The following is a 22,504-nucleotide window of genomic DNA, read 5'->3' on the forward strand; positions in this document are numbered from 1 at the left end:
TTCTCTTTTTACTTTTTCCTGCAGATGGACTAAAGGGAAAGATCCTGGGCAAAAAGCTTAGAAATTCTTCAAGGAGCTGGGCAGACTAGGCTGTGACAGGAAGTTCACCAACACTCTCTTTTTTAAGGGGGGGCATGGACAAAAAGGAAAACCCTATATCATTACTGTCATCCATCATATTCACATAGAAGGTTTATTAGCTGACAGTTTTAAAGAATTGAACAAAGTAAATTTATTGGAATAAAATGTCCATGCTCATCTTGGGTGCCCTCCAAGCAATGCACTACAATCACATGTGTCACAGCAAAGGACCTACTCATAACCAAAACTAGCTATAATGCCGTTCTAATCTACTTTCTTTGATCAAAACATGCAAATTTAGGATTTCAAAACTGGACTTCCCCAGCTCAATTTTCACCTCTTAGCAACTTTTTAGCATTAGTCTCTCGCTCTCTTATTTTTTATTAAAATAATATATAAATATAAATATGGGGCAGATAGCCCTGCAACAAAGACTAAGCACATTCAGTAACCATGAGATGTTGACTAACTGTTGTGGGAGGAGGGGGGAAGGAGAAGGCACTGGGATGGTTGTAATGGTGTATCCTGGAAGAAAGCACGGCTGTTGTGTACTCTGAATTCCCAGGTAGTGAGGATATACTGCAACCTTTATTGTCGGTTCCATTTACAGGGCTTTAGTGCTCAAGCCCATGAACACAGACTCAATATTTCAATGTTTCCCACATGATTGTGAATTTGAGGCCTTCTGTTCACAGAAATCATTGAGTTAACTGTGAAACATTGGGAAAGCCACCCACAGTTCTAGCCCTCAAAATCATTTTCTGGGTCATCAAGTGCTTGGTGCATTCTACATTACTCCCCAAATGTGACACTGGACATAAGGTAAATCCTTATTTAAGATTGCTCACAGTTGGATTCCTGCCAGCCCTCAAGCCTTCCCTGTAGCTGATTACCCTTCTAGTCAGCTGCACTCTGCAGTGTGACTGGACGGAGGAAAGAATTGTTTAAAAGATTGAATGTTACGGGAGGGGAGGGAGAGTACACAGGAAGACAGAATGTTCAGGATTTGTTTGTTAAAACAGTTGGTGGGTTTTGGACTAGGAGAAAGAGTTGAGAAATTTCTTGGGTTTGGAATAAGACTAGGAGAATAGATCTCCTGTTTTGAAAATTTATGTGAAAAAATAAGAGTAAAAATAAACAGGCTCAGAGATTGAGATTTTCCATTCTCTCTGAAGGAAAAATTGTTAATGCTGCTATGTCTTACATGAAATTAATGTTTTAAGGATTTGATCAGTCACCCCAAAGTCAAGTATTCATGGTGAATAATACTTGACAAACTTAGTGGCAGTAGTGGAATATAAAAGGTAAAAACAAACCATTCAGATCATTTGGTGCTATTAAATCTGAGTCCATTCTATCTGAGCTTAAGAATGTAAGAGCCCTGCTGGATAAGACCCAAGGCCTATCTAGTCCAGCATCCTATTCTCAGGGTGGCCTACAGGAAACCTGGAAGCAGAAAAAGAATGCAAGAACACTCCCCATACAGTGGTACCTCGGGTTAAGTACTTAATTCGTTCCGGAGGTCCGTTCTTAACCTGGAGCACCACTTTAGCTAATGGGGCCTCCTGCTGCTGCCGCGCCACCGGAGCACGATTTCTGTTCTCATCCTGAAGCAAAGTTGTGAACCTGAAGCACTATTTCTGGGTTAGTGGAGTCTGTAAACTGAAGCGTATGTAACCTGAAGCGTATGTAACCCGAGGTACCACTGTACTTGTGATTCCCAGCAAGTGGCCTTCAGAGATACCATTCAGAGGCATTCTGCCTCTAATACTGGAGATAGTAAATAGCCATCATAGCAAGTAGTCATTCATGTTCTTATCCTCCATGAAATTATCTAATCTCCCCTTTTAAAACAATCAAACTTTGAGGCAACCACTATGTCTTGTGAGGGTGAATTCCATAGCCTGACTATGAGGAAGTATTTGCATTGAATCTTCCAGCATTTAGCTTCATGGGATGGCCCTGGGATATAGTATTATGAGGGGGAGAAAAACTACTCACATTCTCAGCACCATGCATATTATACACATCTATCATTCCCTGGCCCCCCACCACCTTTTCTCTAAACAAAAAAGATACAAATATTGTAGTTTTTCCTCAAAGGGGGAGTTGTTCTATTCCCTTGATCATTTCGGTTGCCCTTTTCTAAACCTTTTCCAGCTTTGCAATATCCTTTTTTGCGGTGAGGTTGAACTTATCTGAGAATACAGCAATGGGCAGCTGGGTTTCTAATTCTTAGTTTCAATATATATTTAAAAAAGCATTTAAACTGCTTCCAAATCTGGACAGAATCTTAAAATTGTGCAAAAAAAAAAAAAAAAGCTTGCATATTTACAGCATGGTGGAGCAATTTTTGTCTGCTCCATCTGATTGGTAATTTATCTATGGATGTCACACATTAAATCCAACAGACAGGAATGTCAGCTAGGTTTAAGGAAAATGTGCTCAGTGACTTTGAAAGTTCCCACTGGGGCATCAGATGCTTGACCGGCCAGCTCATTAAACATGATAAAGATCTGAAGCTTCATGAGGGGAGAAATATGCAGAACTTGAAAAAAAAATCCCCATAAAACATTCCAACTCTCATTGTTTAGACAAAGAAGAATGCTTTTTAAAAGCCATTTTGAGATACAGTTGGTGGGCTGATGACTCCCTAAAGTGCAGCTATTTATTACAATGGGGACTAGGTAATAAATTATGTTCCTTGCTTCAACTTAAAGACAGTGCTTTTTTATACAGGGATGGATATTTTCAAAGCAAGTACTCCTTTGGGAAGGGCACAAAAAATATGTAGCAGTACAGCAATCAATGAATTATCGCAGAATTATTTCTCCCTTCCTTCAGTAAACCCTACTCTACTTGGCAAGAAAAACATTTCTGTAAGAGTGATTTGCCTCCTCTAACCAGATCAATTATTCTGTTTTTTTCCATAAACACTACACATAGCACCTTTTCATAACACTTTGCATTACTGACCCTATTCCACACTCCATTTCATTATTCCAATCAAGCATATCAGTGCAGCGACTTTACTTCATTACTTGAACAATGAAGACAACTATGCATATGTAAACTACAATGTGTGTATACATAAACAACAAAACGGAAACAACCTCTAATTCAACTAACTGTGTGGTGATTGCTGCAACTTGAATGGATAGTGTGTGAAACTCAGCCACCGTGTATAGTCACTGGATTGTGGAGCATGTGCATGAATCAACAGTCATATGAACATAGGAAGAGCTGGCTGGATCAAGCCAATGGCCCATCTAATTCTGCACCCTGTTTTCACAATGGCCACCCAGATGCCTCTGAGAAAGCAACAAGGAGGATGTGAGCACAAGAGCACCCTTCTCTCCTGAGGCTTCCAGCAACTGACATTCAGAGGCATTACTGCATCCGATAGTGGAGGAAGAGCACAGCCATTGTGGCAAGTAGCCATTGGTAGACTTATTCTCCATTAATTTGTCCAATCCTCTTTTAAAACCATCCAGGGTGGTGGCCATCACTGCTTCCAATGGGAGCAAGTTCAATAATTTAACTATGTGCTATGTGAATAATTGGATGCGGGTGGCGCTGTGGGGTAAACCACAGAGCCTAGGACTTGCCGATCAGAAGGTCGGCGGTTCAAATCCCTGCTCGGTCCCTGCTCCTGCCAACCTAGAAGCTCGAAAGCACGTCAAAGTGCAAGTAGATAAATAGGTACTGCTCTGGCAGGAAGGTAAACGGCGTTTCCGTGCGCTGCTCTGGTTCGCCAGAAGCGGCTTAGTCATGCCGCCACATGACCCGGAAGGTGTACGCCGGCTCCCTCGGCCAATAAAGCGAGATGAGCGCCGCAACCCCAGAGTTGGCCATGACTGGACCTAATGGTCAGGGGTCCCTTTACCTTATGTGAATAAGTACTTTTAAAAATCTGTCCTCAATCTTCCAACATTCAGCTTCATTAGATGTCTATGCGTTGCAGTTATGACAGAGGGAGAAAATAATTTCTCTGTCCACTTTCTTCACGTCATGCATAACTTTATAAACTTTTATCATTTTGCCTCTTATTTGCCTTTTCTCTGAACTAAAATGTCCCAAACGCTGCAACCTTTCCTCATAGAGGAGTAGCTTCATCTCTTTGAACATCTTGGTTGACCTTTTCAGAACCTTTTCCAACTCTACAATATCTTTTTTGCAGTGCAGTGACCAGAAATATTTATAGTATTCCAAATACGGTCACCCCATAAGTTTTTGTAATTATGAAATAAAGGCTATGTTTATATACCATCTTGATTTTCCTAATTCCAATTTATGTTCTATCTATCTTATTCCAGCATATTTACCCAGCACAAAATTGGTGCTTTAAAAACTGGTATTTGGTCCCTATGGAAAACCTAGAGACAACTAGGTTACAAAAGGATAGGAAGCCCACAGAGCATCAAACTAAAGATAAAAAACATTCATTCAAAACCCACTATTTTAAAGCAGAGTTACTATTAATAGGCTTTAATGCAAATCACCATAATGGCAGTAGGCTGTTTTTTACCTTGAATATCTTTTTCAGAGTACAAAAAGCAATGCTATCCCTTGCAGCGGCAATCAAAGCCTCACTTGGTTTTTCTCCAAGCCCTATCACCTGACTTGAAATGCTTATTCATGCATATTACTATCCTGGATAAATGTCAAGGTGTGTTTCATAGCTGTAATGCTTCTTATTTTAAGCTGCCAAATGTGTATGCTTCCAAACTCACAATGATACTCTTCAAAGCTGATGAAAATTTACTGGAGAAGTTTCTCTTTCCTCTGCAAACCAGCTACAGTTATAGTACCTGCCAAAGGACATCACATTTTTTTCCAATTCTGACTTCCCAATGTTTTGGTTTTCTGAATAACATAATAACATAATTAATAAAAATATTTCAAAACCTTATCTTGCAGTGTAGCATTTAGCAAGGAGTGAACTATCAGGCAAATCTTGCCCCCTATCACTACCATCTATAAACTACCACCACTAACCATCTCTCTACCAACTCCAATTCCCATATTTTATTCCTTCTTTCTATCATTTACAGCAGGCTTCCTTAACCTCAGCCCTCCAGATGTTTTTGGCCTACAACTCCCATGATCCATAGCTAGCAGGACCAGTGGTCAGGAATGATGGGAATTGTAGTCTCAAAACATCTGTAGGGCTGAGGTTGAGGAAGCCTGATTTACAGCATCCTCCAGGACTACGTGAAGAAGGAATCTGAAAAATGCGCATTTTTCAGTGGGTTGTAGACTGTGGAGAAGTGACAAAGGGAATATAGAGTAGTTGTAAGGCAGCTATTCCACATGTTCATGTTTTTGCTCTTTTAGCTGTGTGACAAGAAGAGAAAGCTAAATAAGGCTACTTCCTATGCACTGATTGCCCCCCAAAAGACCAAACCTATCCATTCTTAAGGAAATCAGCCCTGAGTGCTCACTGGAAGGACAGATCCTGAAGCTGAGGCTCCAATACTCTGGCCACCTCATGAGAAGAGAAGACTCCCTGGAAAAGACCCTGATGCTGGGAAAGATGGAGGGCACAAGGAGAAGGGGACGATAGAGGACGAGATGGTTGGACAGTGCTCTTGAAGCTACCAACTTGAGTTTGACCAAACTGCAGGAAACAGTGGAAGACAGGAGTGCCTGGCGTGTTCTGGTCCATGGGGTCACGAAGAGTTGGACACGACTAAATGACTAAACAACAACAAGGCTCTGTGGCCCCATAATCAGCTTCAAAGGACTGGGGAATTATCCAAAGCAGGTCCCCCCCTGCAGAAGTGGTGATAAATTTCACTGATAGCATGAGTGTAGAAGTAGAGATGCCCCACCTTTCCATATGTGATGGATGTTGGTTTTTCCTTAAAAAGGAAACTTAACTTTATAGGTTTTTCGCAGCAGAAATTCTCTGAAATTGAGTTAAGTAAAAATAATAATGAAGTTCAAATTGTAAGGTAAGAGGGCTAAGGCAATTTGAGATTACCGAGTAAGGCATCATGAAAAATGAACTGCAAAATAAGTGCTATTTGGACTTTTGCTGCAACTAAAGGTGATTCTAAATACAGCTGAACTGATGTTAAAGCTGAAAGCTAGGAACTACTGGTGCCAGGGGAAATGTGAATTCTTCAAGTATATTTTCCTTACAGAGATTCCTGGACTTTTATTTCTTACATTCCTGTGTTTTGAACAAATATTTCAGTATGTATTTATGTCCATTTTGTCTCATGTGCTTATTTTAATAATTTGTTTGGTACAGGGTTTCATATTATATAAACACAAAAAGAAGAAAACAACTGACCATTTTGTTTTACAGTATAAAAGACAATGTATGCAGAGACTAATCTGTTAACCTCCTAGAAGTAGTCTCCTGCTACAAACTCTTGGATTTAGAAGTAAAAAAAAAAATCAAAAAAATCTGGGTTTAATTTTCTCTCTCCCACAATTTCATTCCATAATTGTGTGTTTAAATTGACACTGAGGGAAAACCTGAAGAAGTTTACATTAAAAATAATTATAGGGAGAGATAGCTCCTTTTGTAAGATTTAACACGCATGCGCGCGCGCGCACACACACACACACACACACTCCTGAAAGGACCACTACTCCCCAAAAGGAGTCAACCAGTGAAGGCCAATGAAACCAAAAAGTATTTTATCCAAGAAATTAACACCTTCCTGAATTAACAAACCAAAATAAGGTCCATCAAAGTAGAAATAGCCACCAATTTTTAAAAGAAAGCTGCAACATTTTACCTATTTCTGTGTTAAAAGGTGGAAGTGAATAAATTGGCAGGAATTGGTTTAATTTCCAATTATTCAACTGTACTCCACATTATTATTTATCATATTTCTTACTTGCCTTCAACAATATAGATATATATACAGTCATATCTCGGGTTGAAGGTGCTTCAGGTTGAGCGCTTTCGGGTTGCGTTCTGTAGCAAACCGCAAGTAATGGAACGCGTTACTTCCAGGTTTCGCTGCTCATGCATGCGCAGACAGTCAAAATGACGTCACGTTCATGCGCAGAAGCGGCAAATTGCGCCCCGGGATGCGTTCGCTTCAGGATGTGAATGGGGCTCCAGAACGGATCCCGTTCGTATCCAGAGGTACCACTGTATAGATATATAGATATATATAGATATATATAAGTTGTATAGCGCCCTTCATCTGTAGATCCAAATATTTCTTGAATGGAGGTCCTTTCCTCAAAGATGGTAGATATAGCTGCTCCTTTAATGGAAAAAGCCAGAATACTCTGACAAAGGCAAATTTGTAAACCAAAGCAATGCATTTTTTTAATCATCTAGATTTAGATAGGAATGCTTAAGCAATGCAGGATGACAGGAAACAAACAGGCTGCAAAATTGTTCTTGTGGTTTAGGGTGCTTTCAGAAGGAATCCCATGCCATTTTAAAAAAACAGCAACAATCACACACTGGCAAACTCAGGTTGTGCAATTACAGCTAATTTGGAGATTTTGCACAAAATAACCTTGCCTGCCCCACCAAAAAAACAGTCTTTTGTGGGGAAATCCACTGGAAAGTGTATGATAATGCTTGCTTGAGACAACATCACAAAGAAATCAGAATAAATTGCTCAGTTAATAGCAAGTGCCATCTAACCTCCACACAAAAAACTCAGGATGAATTCTCAACAAACAGGTTTTCTAGAAGCAACCTTAGTGTGTGACTAATGAGGAATCTGAGAACTCAGAAAACATCAAAAAAATGCAATTTCTTCTTCTTACAAGTTACCAGATGAGCAAAGAAGCGATTTCAATGAGACAGTTCTTAAGGGGCTTGAAAGCACACTGTAAAAGAGTACGCTGCACAACACTCAGGCTACATGAGGAGGCATAATGACCTAGTAGAGGCAAAATCAAAAAGATGTGCCTCTATGGAATTTTTAAAAGTTAAGAGGTTGTGATTTTCTGTTCATCCAGTTATGCCTGAAGGTGAGAGGCTGGAGGTCAGATATATTTCTGGAGAAATATAAGATATTACACACTAAGACTGTAGTAGGAGATTTCTTCCATTATATGCAGCAATCAAGAAAAGGCCTTCCATATACTGAAGTATAAGAAGAGCATATAATTAAGGTCTTCCGTGATACAAGGAAAGTGAACATCGACTGAGGGCACCATTTCACTGCAAATCAACAAAGCATCAGGTGAAATAGTTGCATTTAAGGGTAAAGGAGGGGGCTTTGATAAAGGTAGTCAGGGATCCTCAATCACAAAGACCACTGGGGGGGGGGCGACGACTTGGTGAGGACTTTGGCCTCTTCTTGGTCCCTGAATGATTGTTCTGATAAGTGGTAGAGGTGGAAAGGCATACAGAATAACTATCAGCCAGCATGACTGTAATGCTACTTGCCTCCCTAATCTTTCTACCCATCTCTTTGCATTGCAGACAAAAATTAACATTCAGATCCATTATTTGACAGAAGACGGCCTGATTCATTGCCCACTCTATGTTGTCTATCTGCTGGTGTTGCTTGTCAAGCTATCCCTTCAGATGTCTTTCCAAGATGGATTTCAGCCTTTTTTCTGCCCACTGAAGATGTTGAACGCCTATTGGATAAGTTGTGGGAAGAGAGTGCCTTATTGTCAGCTCAGTGCTGTCTTCCCTGATTAACACGTGCTTATTCCTCAGCTGAGGGATGCAGGTGGCGCTGTGAGCTAAACCACAGAGCCTAGGACTTGCCGATCAGTAGGTCGGCGGTTTGAATCTCTGCGAAGGGGTGAGCTCCCGTTGCTAGGACCCTGCTCCTGTCAACCTAGCAGTTCGAAAGCACGTCAAAGTGCAAGTAGATAAATAGGTACCACTCCAGCGGGAAGGTAAATGGCGTTTCCGTGCACTGCTCTGGTTCGCCAGAAGCGGCTTAGTCATGCTGGCCACATGACCCAGAAGTTGTACGCCGGCTGCCCTCAGCCAATAATGCGAGATGAGCGCCGCAACCCCAGAGTTGGTCACGACTGGACCTAATGGTCAGGGGTCCCTTTAAGAAGAAGAAGGTTTGGATTTGATATCCCGCTTTATCACTACCCGAAGGAGTCTCAAAGCGGCTAACATTCTCCTTTCCCTTCCTCCCCCACAATAAACACTCTGTGAGGTGAGTGAGGCTGAGAGACTTCAGAGAAGTGTGACTAGCCCAGTAGCTGCATGTGGGGGAGCGGAGACATGAACCCGGTTCCCCAGATTACAAGTCCACCGTTCCTAACCACTACACCACACTGGCTCTCTTACCTTTACTACCAAAATGATAAGACCAGAGACAAACCTTAGACCACTGAGAGACAGGTTAGTTTTACCCTACTAATGGGTGCTGTAGTTGAGGTTCCTGCATTGCAGGGGGTTGGGCTAGATGACCCTCAGAGTCCCCTCCAACTCTATGATTCTATAATTCTGACTGCTCTTTGACACTAAAAGACAGCATTTCTCCCCACCTGATGTTATCTCTGATTTTGGCATGGTGGTGCTTAGATCAGAGATCTTTCTAACTGACCCACAACTAGATGAGTGTCTTTTGCCCAAAATTGCTTTGGAGACAAATGGAGATGCCTGGTGGGTCAAATGTGGCTGAAAGGGCAGAAGTTCCAGACTGCTGGAATAATCTAAGGTTGAAAACTTACCTAGAATCAAGATACATTGTGCAAAGTAGGACCTGTTTCCAAGCAAACATACATGGGAATGTGCTGCATTCAGTTATTGGTTAAGCCCTAACGTTTACCAAACTTTCAGAGTAGGAATAAGTCAAGCATTTACTAGACCTTAAATAAGATCTGCTCAGTGATTCAGTTTCCTGTTTTATTGTATATGTGTGAAATGTTAATGGAACTGATTTTATTGTTGTGTAATGCCTTGCCGATCAGAAGGTCGGTGGTTCAAATCCCCACGATGGGGTGAGCTCCCGTTGCTCGGTCTGTGCTCCTGCCAACCTAGCAGTTTGAAAGCACGTCAAAGTGCAAGTAGATAAATAGGTACCTCTCTGGCGGGAAGGTAAATGGCGTTTCCGTACGCTGCTCTGGTTCGCCATAAGCGGCTTAGTCATGCTGGCCACATGACCCGGAAGCTGTACACCAGCTCCCTCGGCCAATAAAGCGAGATGAGTGCCGCAACCCCAGAGTTGGTCACGACTGGACCTAATGGTCAGGGGTCCCTTTACCTTTACCGCCTTGAGACGTGTTAATGGCAGTGCATAGTTTTTAAATAAGTAAGTAAGTAAGTAAGTAAATGACTATAAGTACTCCTTTTCACCAGGGTCCCTAGCCACTTTTATCATTTTTATTTGTCACTCACTGTCATATTTTTCAGTGTGTCTATATTCTTCTTGGATTATGGCTATAAGTGGGGAGATGAAAACTGTAGAACTTGTAGTATTGTAGGACTGCTGGAAAGGCTAAACAGAGTTTGTGCTCTGGATGGATCAAGACTGCCCAATGGTATTACAATATTTCTGAGGTAAGATCTCAGTCTCATTCTATAAATTCTAGGCTTAGAACTCCCCATTTACAGGCTTGGTTTCTGTTTTTCCATAGATGAAAAGATACTAAGATATTCATGACTGGGTACAGATGGTGTGCACTCTTTTGCATTTTCTCCATGTCAATAGACACTTTGACCTGGCTTGCCTCCTATTAGAAATTAAAATTATTTTTCCTACTCTTTTTCCCCTCTCTCTCCCCATCTGTTCAGAGGGGGAAAAAATAAGAGACACACAGAGGGCACTAAAATGTTCTGTGCTATTTTTATATGCTTTTCCACAATTCTGAAGTCACAGAAGCACAGCTGAAAAAAAATCTTTCTTAGTCAATTAATAGAAAAAAACTAGTGTAGATTTTTTAAAAAATGAAAAACAAAGCCAACAAACCCCCACTGGAAATATTATGAAATATGACTCTCAATGAGATAGGAATGAAACATTCAAAGTAGCAGGCTTTTAGCTATGCAATGCCTTGTTAAAAGTATCAGTCTGGGTGGGGGCCAGCAGGTGCTGCCTCCTAGGCCTAATCCAGTCCCTTGATTATCAGCTACCCTTTCCCACCAGTTTTCAAGCACATCCTCAAATACCACAGGAGAATGGGAGGGAGACAGACATACAGAGAAATTAAGCAAGGTTTGTGGTCTAGGTGGTTCCTGGATCTAGTTGAATCCACAAACCAAGTGATGGATGTTGCCAGGTATGCTTTTGCTTGGCTTAGCCTGGTGCACCAGCTGTGCTCGTTTCTGTAAGAGACATATCTGGCTGTGGCAACACATGCTTTAATCACATCACAATTTGATTAATGAAATATGCTTGACAAGAGGCTGCCTTTCAAGATGCTTTGGAAACTGAAATTGATGCAGAATGTGCCAGTTAGGTTCTTTATCTGTGCCTTAATAACACCACATGTTCCTGCTATAACAGGTTTCCTAAATTCCAATGTGTTTCCAGTCCTAAATTGAAACTCTGGTTCTGACCTTTAGAATCCTAATAAGGTTTCAGACTTGGATAGCTGAATAACTGTGTGGTTTTGTTTGTATTAGCCTCATTAAAACCATCAATGCATATTATTTTTCATATCCTGCCAATGGCTGAGGTGCATTTTGCCTAGTGAAATGGGGGCAAAACTTGGCTCTCACCACAATTCCAAGCCCACCCATTTGAAACTCAAATTTCTGGCTAGAAAATTGTCTTGGGAAGAAATTGCTAACAACTTAATGTTAAATTTGGTGAGTCACTAAAAATATTTTTTAATAAGAAGCTAATTAAAGCAAACATTACTCCTTGTTAGAGGCAGGATAAGTAAATCCACAGTTTTATAGTAAGTTATGAAAATCAAACACTTACTGAGCTGTATAAAAATGTTTAAACCTCACACTTTAGGCAAAGTTTGCTGGTTCAAGGTAATTATAGGGGAAAAAATATTCAGCTTAATTGTGCCAGTGCAGGCAGAACCTATAAATCAGGTGTTTGTGCGTTTTTTCTTCAGGTACCTCCACACTAGACATTTAGGGTTGTATTTAACAAAGCGCTAAGCAGATCATTCCATCAGTACAATAATCCCTCCTTACACAGCAGAATGGTCCACCACTCCTCCCACTGTGCACCTCCTAAATCTGTTTTGGGTTTCCCCCAACCTTGCAGGCCAGATTGGGTGATAGCATGGGGGACGGAGAGTGGAGGAAATACCCTTGCACTAGCACAGAAATGCAGTTGAATACTGCGCTTGAGACATGGGTGGCATTGTGATCTAAACCACAGAGCCTAGGACTTGCCAATCAGAAGGTTGGCGGTTCGAATCCCCGTGAGAGGGTGAGCTCCTGTTGCTTGGTCCCTGCTCCTGCCAACCTAGCAGTGCAAGTAGATAAATAGGTACCACTCTGGCAGGAAGGTAAACGGCATTTCCGTGTGCTGCTCTGATTCGCCAGAAGCAGCTTAGTCATGCTGGCCACATGACCTGGAAGCTGTACGCCAGCTCCCTTGGCCAGTAAAACGAGATGAGTGCCGCAACCCCAGAGTCATCCGCGACAGGACCTAACAGTCAGGGGTCCCTTTACCTTTACCTTTACTGCCCTTAGAGTTAATTGCCATGGTTTATGCACTCATTTTTGAGGGGCATCCAAACAATGCCATCCAATCATTGTATTGTCCTGCACATACCCTAATATTCTTCCATCTTTTCTCAGACCACAAAAAGTTCCATTTCTTTTTCTAAAAAAAAAAGTAGCATAGTACTAATCTGTCTTTTAAAAATGGTGGGCTTTCACATAGGCGATGTATCAGGGAAGTGAAGATATCACAGCTCAATATATAACCTTTGAGGTGGTTATCTTTTTCTCTAGTTTAAGCTTTTTAAAAACTGAAAGTTTGCTACAGAATAAAAAAATACACCACGTATTATCCATATTGCTAAAATAGTGGTAAACAGAAGTTATTTTAAGAAAACAGTAATGCTGTGTGCTCAACACTATTTTAGAAACTTGGTTAAAAATGGCACTGACCAGAAAGGGTAATTTAAAATCCTTTTTAATATATATAATTAACATTGTAACACTACAACACTTTTCATTTAAAAAACGTAGCCAGAAAAATGTTTTAGTGCTAATTAATCAAGAGATAAAAAAAAAATAGTGATAAAATGGCAACAACCACAAAAATTATAGTGAATACCTGCTGGACTTCAACTGGCTGTTCAGGTGAGCTGGACCTTCTCCTGTCCCACCAACAGCAGCTATGTCACACCCATTGCTGGGGATGGAACGTTACAGGATGAAAACATAGAAATAGTGGGGTTTACACATATAAAACACACAATACTCCTAATGGCTTGGAAAGGCAGTTGCAATTCCACTTGTAGTGTACAATAGAAAATTAATGACTGGGTGGCAGTCTTCTTTTAACATGAGAGGAAAATAAGTTCATGTTATCAGATTTTATTTTCCTATTCCCTATAGACTGAGCATGGAACTGAGTATTGTAAGACTTAGTTGAGAAAACAATCATCCCTCTGGCCTGACCTATTGAGGTGGTAATGTTTGGGTTTTCTGTGTGTTTATTTATTTTACAGATGATCTGTTATCAATTTGTGGCTTAATTAGAAATCCATTATTCATACATTGAGATAGATACTTACAAAGAAGGATCTTGGACGAGGTCTTTAAGGTTTATCCCACTACGATCCTCTGCAAGGTTCCTGAAGCAACTGTCACTCACTAAAAAAAGAGAAAGAGAAATACAAGAGATGAAAATATGTTACACATGGATAGTACCTTCAAATCAATTAAATGATGTTGGTCTTATGGTAAAATTTTACTAAAAGACTTCAGTATTTTACTGTATTCTAAAGATTATTAATATGAAACAATGCTGACTGAAAAAGCACAATGTCAAAATCAGGATACTGAATACCAAGAATACAAAATGCCTCATCTAGGAATTAAAATGCTGCAAACCTATTTGGTTCTGAACAGTTAGACAACCCTAACAAACTATTAAAACAGGAGAAGACACTTTGAGGACCAAACTAGACACAACACAGACGGAGTCATGAAAAGAAGTACATGCCCAACATGTTTAGATCTAAAGTGGTGGGGAGCGAGTCAGGAAAACATACTTTAACGGTAAAAGTTACTTGGGGTAGAAAGAACTATGACAGTAAAAAAAAATCCCACAATATTGCTGGGAGTGGCCTTCACATATTTGTGTAGAACCTGTGGCCCTCCAGATTTCCTATCAGCCCTGGCCATTGATGATGTTGGCTGGAGCTGATGGGAGACCAACATCTGGAAGCCCAAAGGTTCCCCACCCCTGGTATAGACTCTATAGAGTTGAGCTTTTAAGTTTGCTGGTGACTTAGCTTTGCCTGCTTTTTAGCCAATATTCTGTCTCGGTAGGTAGCTATGTCTTTACCAACCCCAGCAGCTGCCAGAACATTTATTTTCACCTGTTCTTACCCCAGGCCACAAAGAATTTGCTGATGACAGAAAACTGGGACAAAACTACCAATCCCACAGAGTATAAGATTAAAATTCAAAATGACCTAGATAATTGCTGAATTTCATTTTGTGTTTCTTACATCTCAATGTTTCAAAGCCAAGCATAAACATATTACTCATTACAAAGAAAAAAATGTATATGCAAAGTTCAGGAAGTTGGGGGGGGGAGCTATAGTCTATGTCAGGCATGGGCAAATTCGGCCCTCCAGATGTTTTTTGGTCAAGTGGTCAAGGATGGTGGGAATTGTAGTCCCAAAACATCTGGAGGGCCAAGGTTGCCCATGCCTGGTCTATGTGTTAAGGAAGCAAGGTACAGCCCCCAGCTGAGGTTACCTTATGGGCTATTTTAATTGAAGGAAACATAACTGTTATAGTGAATTACTGAGGGTTAGTATGTATAAAAGGGGATGCAACAGAGCCTCTCTATTCAGCATCATCTAGGCCTCAGCTGAAGTACTATACCCAGATTCCATTATTCATAGACTTACTGTTGACATTTGGAGAAACCAACATTCTGGTTGAAATCTGAAGCTCTGGCACTTTCAAATCCTGCTAAACTGTGGCAGTCATATTGAAGTCTACCCCGCCCCCCAGGATTACTTGAACTATCAAATTTTCCTCACAAAGTGAACAAGGAAGACCATGCCTCTGTATGAACCAAGCCTCTGAGCCATCAGAAGCTTATAAGAAGAGCCAAACTCACACAAGATGTTGTCTGCATGATGGAGGGTTGAGATGACTCCATCAAGGACAATGCTGGCATTTGAGAACAAATGGTGCCTGTGAAGTTCCTTTGAGATTATCAAAGTTCTTTTGTGCTGCTTCAGCTGCCCCCTGGTCCTTAAAGCTAGGAGGAGCAGGTAGGACAGTTCTGCAGTGCTCTTTCCAGCAGTTAAAGGAAGAGACTGAACAGAATAGCAATTGTAGGGTGTACAGGCAGGCTTTCCCTTAACAATTTGCAAGTTTGGAATATGTTTCCAGCATTTTCAATTTAACTTGCTAGATAATAATAATTTACAAGTGTATCAGCACTGGCAGTTTCCTGAAGAAAGTAGTTTTGGGCACAGTAGGAAGCAATATTTGTGTGAAAAAATATTTTTTTAAAAAATGCAGACATCCATATATTTCAGAGAACAAAGTTTATGGATTATGTCACCATTGTTCCAATATTTTCCATTCTATTAAAAATGATGGTTTCTAGTATCCTTCTGTCACATCGCCACTCCTGCTACTCACTCCATGTGTTTTATATATAGCTGAGCTTCTGCAGAGTGGAGCATTTCTACTCATAGGCTCCCTACACAATTTAAAACCCTAGAACAGGGGTCTGCAACCCGCGGCTCCGGAGCCGCATGTGGCTCTTTTACACCTTTGCCGCGGCTCCGGGGTGGATACTAGCGAGGGGAGGAGGCGCATTGTGCGCCCCAACACTCCCCACTGTGGCGGGCGCTGTACTGGCTGTGCCGTCGCATGGGGGCGGTGCGTGCGTTAGTCACCTTCCCACCCGCCCGCTACATTGTAAGTGGCATGTACGCTGGTCACTGCATTGAAAGGGGGCATGTATGCTGGTCACTGTTTTGAAGGGGAGTGAAGAACACACACACACAAAAAGGTAACTTGTTAATTTAACGTTTATTTCTATGAGGAGGAGTAATTCTGAGGGGTCAAACAAAGAAATAATAAAAAAGTGAGAAAAAAAATTATTTTTATAATGAAGAGTTTTGCAGCTCCCAGTTTTTTTTTCCTTTGGAAACGGGTCCAAGTGGCTCTTTTTGTCTTAAAGGTTGCAGACCCCTGCCCTAGAAGATCAACATTCTGAGTTGTACATGAGCAAGCATCCCACTATAGAATCTCAGCTCCCAACATGTGGAAGGCAGCAGAGAGAATGACAAATTCATTCATAGACTATTTTGGCTCTTCTGTGGAATCTGTTGCCCCACCACACTGAAAAGAGCATAGAAGGGATTGATTTCTTTCTTTGAGGGTAAAAAGACGTGGATACTGAAAACTATGAAAAATCTTGTTCCTGGAAATGTGCTTCTGCACTGGGTGTAAAAGCAGCTTCCCAGAGAGTGTATGCCAACTGAAGCAAGGCTGGTGCTCAGTAGCCATTTCTGATATTTTAAATCACTATCAGTTTGCACTGAATTCTATTAATTGTTTGAATAATTTGTTTGTTTGAAAAGTAGAACACAAATATCAAACCAAGTATCAAACCAATTCTGTCTCAAAGTCAGGTCTGAATCTGCACAGAAATCAGTTTTTTCCAGGAGAGTCTGCAGCTTGACTGCCACCACCCTCTCAAGCCCCTTACCCAAAACTTACTAGTGCATCCTACTTAAGGATGCAACGGAGGCAGCAAAATAAGCCGCTAGGTGTATGTGCTTGTTAATAGTTTCCATATTATCACCTGGTCACCATTCCCCAGCACTTTGTTAGCCACACACACACATATTCATTCATTCAAGATTTTTATGTCCTGCCCTTCCTCCAACCTGAAGCAAAGTATTAGAGCAAACAGTATGCAATACTACTTTTATTTTCTCTGCCCCCCCTCAAAGTAGCACACCCCCATAAAAAAATATACTGCACAGGAAGCTCCTTTGGGGTGGGAAGGTGCCAGAAGAAGCACTCAACAGAGGGAAATGCTTCTCAGGAATACTTTAGTCCTGCTGTACGTGCACAAAACCAGGACAAAAAAATATGAATAAGAGGGCTAACTGAATCAGAGCCAAAGTGTTTTTAAGCACAGTCGGGAAAACAAGAAACTGCAGATTGAGATTCTGTTTTTCACAGGCTGTGTCATACTCTCTAACCATAATGAAATGAGACATTTATCTTTTGTAATCATTGACCCAGTGTATTACAACTGTTTCTAATGATGTATTTCTTAAGCCTTGCAACATTTTCTGTGACCAAGGGCCACTGAACCTATTTGATGTTCCTCAATCTTAATTTTATTCATAATTCAGCTATGCTGGAATGCAACTGTGCTTTCCTATACACAATAAGTCATGCTGGAGTTGGAGGCACGACTCAAAACTGAGTACATTCAAATGAAGAATAAGAATAATAATAGCCATTATTTGCGCACTAGACTGAAAACAAAAACAGAGTAAAGGCAGCTTTAACTTAGAAAGGTGATGCCCCAGATCTTAGGAACTTTGAGCAGAGTTCCACTAATTGAACAGCAGTTTTCCACTTCCTTCTTTTAGGTGCTGTCTTCTGCAACCCCCCCAAAAACCATATCATTCAATTCAGCATAGACAGCTGAAGCTGCAGAAGAAAATAAGAAGTCAAACACACTCTTTCATTGCACAGCAGAAAGACTTTGAACTTGGCCCAGTAGAATAGGTAAAGGTAAAGGTAAAGGTACCCCTGCCCGAACGGGCCAGTCTTGACAGACTCTGGGGTTTGTGCGCCCATCTCACATCTATTGGCCGGGGGCCAGCGCTGTCCGCAGACACTTCCGGGTCACGTGGCCAGCGTGACAACGCTGCTCTGGCGAGCCAGAGCCGCACACGGAACGCCGTTTACCTTCCCGCTGGTAAGCGGTACCTATTTATCTACTTGCCCCCGGGGGTGCTTTCGAACTGCTAGGTGGGCAGGCGCTGGGACCGAGCAGCGGGAGCGCACCCCGCCGCGGGGATTCGAACCGCCGACCTTTCGATCGGCAAGCCCTAGGCGTTGAGGCTTTAGCCCACAGCGCCACCCGCGTCCCTGGCCCAGTAGAATAATGGCAGCCAAATCCAGCTTTGCCAGCACAAGTGTAACACACCACCTTCAACAGCCTTGCCACAACATTCCACATGAGCTACTATAGCTTCCAGGATTCCCAACACAGAGTGCACTGCAATAATCCAGTCTGGCAGCTACCAATACCTACAGTACTGTAGGCTAACGTATCCAAATCTAGGAACAGCCAAAGCTGCTACACTAGCAGTAGCTGGCAGGAATTACTATTAGCTACCAAAGCCACGTGGTCTCCAGTGACAGAGATAGAGCTGGGAGTACCCCCAACCCCAAGTTATGTATCTGCTCAGATAAAATGCACTCATATCCAAAACAGGTGACTGACCTATTTCCTGGACCCAGTAACTACTTACTCACACAGCTTCTACCTTATCAAGATTCAAACTCAGATTATTGGCCATCATCCAGCCCACCACTGTGCCCAAGCATCATACTAGTTCCTGCACTGTCATACCTCATGGAGAACTAAGTTATATTATCATCAACAGCGTGATGAGACCATACTCCAAATCCCCTAATAACCACTCCCAGCAGTTTCATATAGATGTCAAAAAGCATTAGGAATAAATTAGTGCCCTGCAGAACCTCACAACAGTGTAACACCCAGTGGGTCAAAGAACACTCGCCCAATGATGCTCTCTGGAACAGACCCTGGGGATGGGAACAGAACCACTGTAAAACAATGCCCACCCCGCAGAGTCAGTCTAAAAGGATACCACAGCTCTTTGTATAAAAAGCCTCAAAGAGCTTGAGAAGAAGAAGCAAGGTCACACTTCCCTCTTTCTCTCACAACAAAAGTCACACACCAGGGCAACCAAGACTGATTCTATCCCCAAACCAGTCCTGAACCTAGACTAGAATGGGTAGCTAATATCTTCCAATAAACTTTGCAGTAGTCCCACTACCCTCTACAAGTCCCTCCCCCAACATATATATTTGCAACTAGTTGGTCGCTCTCGCAAACCATGAAGTTCAGGGTACAGAGTAGTACTTTCTTTTCTCCATCCTGAATCTTCACATTCAGCTTCATTGGATGTCCCCAAGTTCTAGAGTTATGAGAAGGGGAATTCTCTATCAACTTTCTACATACCATACACTTCTATCATGTCAGTTCTAACTTGACTTCTCTCCAAATTCAAAAGCCTCAAATGCTGCAGCTTTCTGCATAGAGGAGTTTCTCCATCCCACTAATCACGTTGTTTGCCCTTTTCTGAACCTTTTCCTGCTCTACAATATCCCTTTGAAAGTGAGACAAACTGAATTATACATAGTATTCCAAAGACAGCTGCACCATAGTTTTGTTTAACACCATTATAGAATCATAGAATCATAGAGTTGGAATAGACTACAAGGGCCATCGAGTCCAACCCCCTGCCAAGCAGGAAACACCATCAGAGCACTCCTGACATATGGTTGTCAAGCCTCTGCTTAAAGACTTCCAAAGTAGGAGACTCCACCACACTCCTTGGCAGCAAATTCCACTGTCGAACAGCTCTTACTGTCAGGAAGTTCTTCCTAATGTTTAGATGGAATCTTCTTTCTTGTAGTTTGGATCCATTGCTCCGTGTCCGCTTCTCTGGAGCAGCAAAAAACAACCTTTCTCCCTCCTCTATATGACATCCTTTTATATATTTGAACATGGCTATCATATCACCCCTTAACCTCCTCTTCTCCAGGCTAAACATGCCCAGCTCCCTTAGCTGTTCCTCATAAGGCATCGTTTCCAGGCCTTTGACCATTTTGGTTGCCCTCCTCTGGACACGTTCCAGTTTGTCAGTGTCCTTCTTGAACTGTGGTGCCCAGAACTGAGCACAGTACTCCAGGTGAGGTCTGACCAGAGCAGAATACAGTGGCACTATTACTTCCCTTGATCTAGATGCTATACTCCTATTGATGCAGCCCAGAATTGCATTGGCTTTTTTAGCTGCCGCGTCACACTGTTGGCTCATGTCAAGTTTGTGGTCAACCAAGACTCCTAGATCCTTTTCACATGTACTGCTCTCAAGCCAGGTGTCCCCCATCTTGTATTTGTGCCTCTCATTTTTTTTGCCCAAGTGCAATACTTTACATTTCTCCCTGTTAAAGTTCATCTTGTTTGTTTTGGCCCAGTTCTCTAATCTGTCAAGGTCGTTTTGAAGTGTGATCCTGTCCTCTGGGGTGTTAGCCACCCCTCCCAGTTTGGTGTCATCTGCAAATTTGATCAGGATGCCCTTGAGTCCATCATCCAAGTCGTTGATAAAGATGTTGAATAAGACCGGGCCCAAGACAGAACCCTGTGGCACCCCACTAGTCACTCTTCTCCAGGATGAAGAGGAACCATTGATGAGCACCCTTTGGGTTCGGTCAGTCAGCCAGTTACAAATCCACTGAGTGGTAGCATAGTCAAGACCGCATTTTACCAGCTTCTTTACAAGACAAGCTTCTTTATGATATTGGAAGTTTTATTTTCAATTCCTTTCCTAACAGTGCAGCCACACACTAGGTAAGCATCTTCACTGTATGACCCCATAAGTGTATATGTGAAATTGAAGACACCCCCCCCCCCCGCAACTTGCATCACATTACTCTTGTTTACATTTTTAACAATGTGGACATATTGGACTCAATTCAAAGTTCCTTGCGTTAATGTCCTATTCCAAGCATGTATGCTGATGATTTCAAATGTACATGCCAAGCTTACCAACTCAAAGAAAATGGAAGTGACTTTTACAAAGGGGCCCCTCCCACTAGATTCTAGCCAATGTCTGTACAAATCAGTCAACTGGTTCTTTCCATGAAGAGAGAAGCCTGAAGTTAAATAATTTATCAGTGTGCCTTGGATGTCTAACAAAATCCAGGAGTACAAAAATAGTCTCAAGACATATAGAAAGAAAAAAGATTAATTGCTTCAAAACTACCAATAGCAAAACATCTGGATTATAGAAGTGTTGTTCTCTGCCACAAGTTTACATAGTATCATCTGGAGAGATGACTCAATACATTTTAGGTAGAAAATGCAAATGGCATCCCCACACCTACCCCATCAAGGTGGAAGAAGCAAGATTTAAGAAATTGCTGCCATCTAATGGAAACTCAAAAACTGTTGCTCAGTATGAAATTATGTTTGTGTAACTACAAAGTCTGTCCTTTTAGGGATTTTGTGACAATGTATCTTTATTCCAAGCCATGCTTGTGAAATTTCTCCTATCATGCCCCTTTAGAATTCGTCTGGGCACTTCAAAATCATTTTGATGGGGATGGTGGGAAACATGTATTTATTCTACAGAAAAATGAAATCCAAAGTGCTAATGTTCAACACAGTCCTACTTTAAAGTTTTTTTCTTATTCTGTAAGCTGCAGACCTGTACTACTGTATTCAGAAAGAAATATATTTTATTCTTGAGCATTCAGAACCACAGGCTATATGGGCAAATGTTAGGTTGTGCTTTTACCCTATTAAATACCTATATTTTTCTTTGAATCCCTGTTGAGTCATTGGAAAAACTATAATATCTATTAGACTTAAAGAAACCTGCAATTGATGTCTTATTTTAAACTTAGGATTGCTTGGGCAATTTGCCATCTGAATTTCCCTTCTGATTTTGGGGCTCCAAGTTACCTTATCTCACTTGCAGAACAGCGCCAATGAATTAACAACCCACCATTAACCAGACTTTGTTCATGCTGCTATACATGGCATGTGTAATTTGAAACATTTTAAAGTTCATAACTCTTACTGGTTACTGATGTGCATGTGCATAACTTCATCAGGATACCTTCCTGGCCAATGCCTTAATCAATATGTATATACACTTATGCACATCAGTAAGTGTAAAGAAAGAAACACATGAAAATTGCTGCACACACACTAATTCCAAAAAGAAGTGTTCGAAACAAATTAAACTAGAGTTCAGACAGAGAAAAGCATAAGGCAGAACAACTCCTGGAATAATAGTGACACACAAACCATCCACTCATCCCCAGTTTTAATCAATTGAGTTCTCTTACTAAGTGGTGACATTTCCTATTGGAGCCACTTCAAACTAAGTTTCAGTTTTGTCCAATTTGCTTATATTTTTTAATCAAGGCAAGTTAACAGCTATCATTTAGATTTAAATGTTAACAGTCTTAATTGTTTAATTAAAAGCATAAGCCCTCCCTCCACACAACAAGATGTATTTAACAAAACATATCCATAATTATTTA

The 22,504-nt window shown here is 41.3% G+C and overlaps 1 protein-coding gene across 20 annotated transcripts in view; it reads right to left on the minus strand.

The window, feature by feature from the left end:
* The window catches only part of GPHN (gephyrin), a 241,340-nt gene that overhangs the window by 192,009 nt on the left and 26,827 nt on the right, over positions 1-22,504 (minus strand). For 17 of the 20 annotated variants that reach the window (XM_082224553.1, XM_082224548.1, XM_082224535.1 and 14 more), the window contains exon 2: positions 13,705-13,783. In XM_082224553.1, the coding sequence (XP_082080679.1) occupies positions 13,705-13,783 (79 nt within the window). Of the gene's footprint in view, positions 1-13,241; positions 13,320-13,704; positions 13,784-22,504 lie in introns of all 20 variants that reach the window. The other 3 variants (XM_082224534.1, XM_082224550.1, XM_082224545.1) reach the window with 1 other exon arrangement.

This window comes from Podarcis vaucheri, assembly GCF_965113315.1.
Source record: "Podarcis vaucheri genome assembly, chromosome: 1".
NCBI lineage: Eukaryota > Metazoa > Chordata > Lepidosauria > Squamata > Lacertidae > Podarcis > Podarcis vaucheri.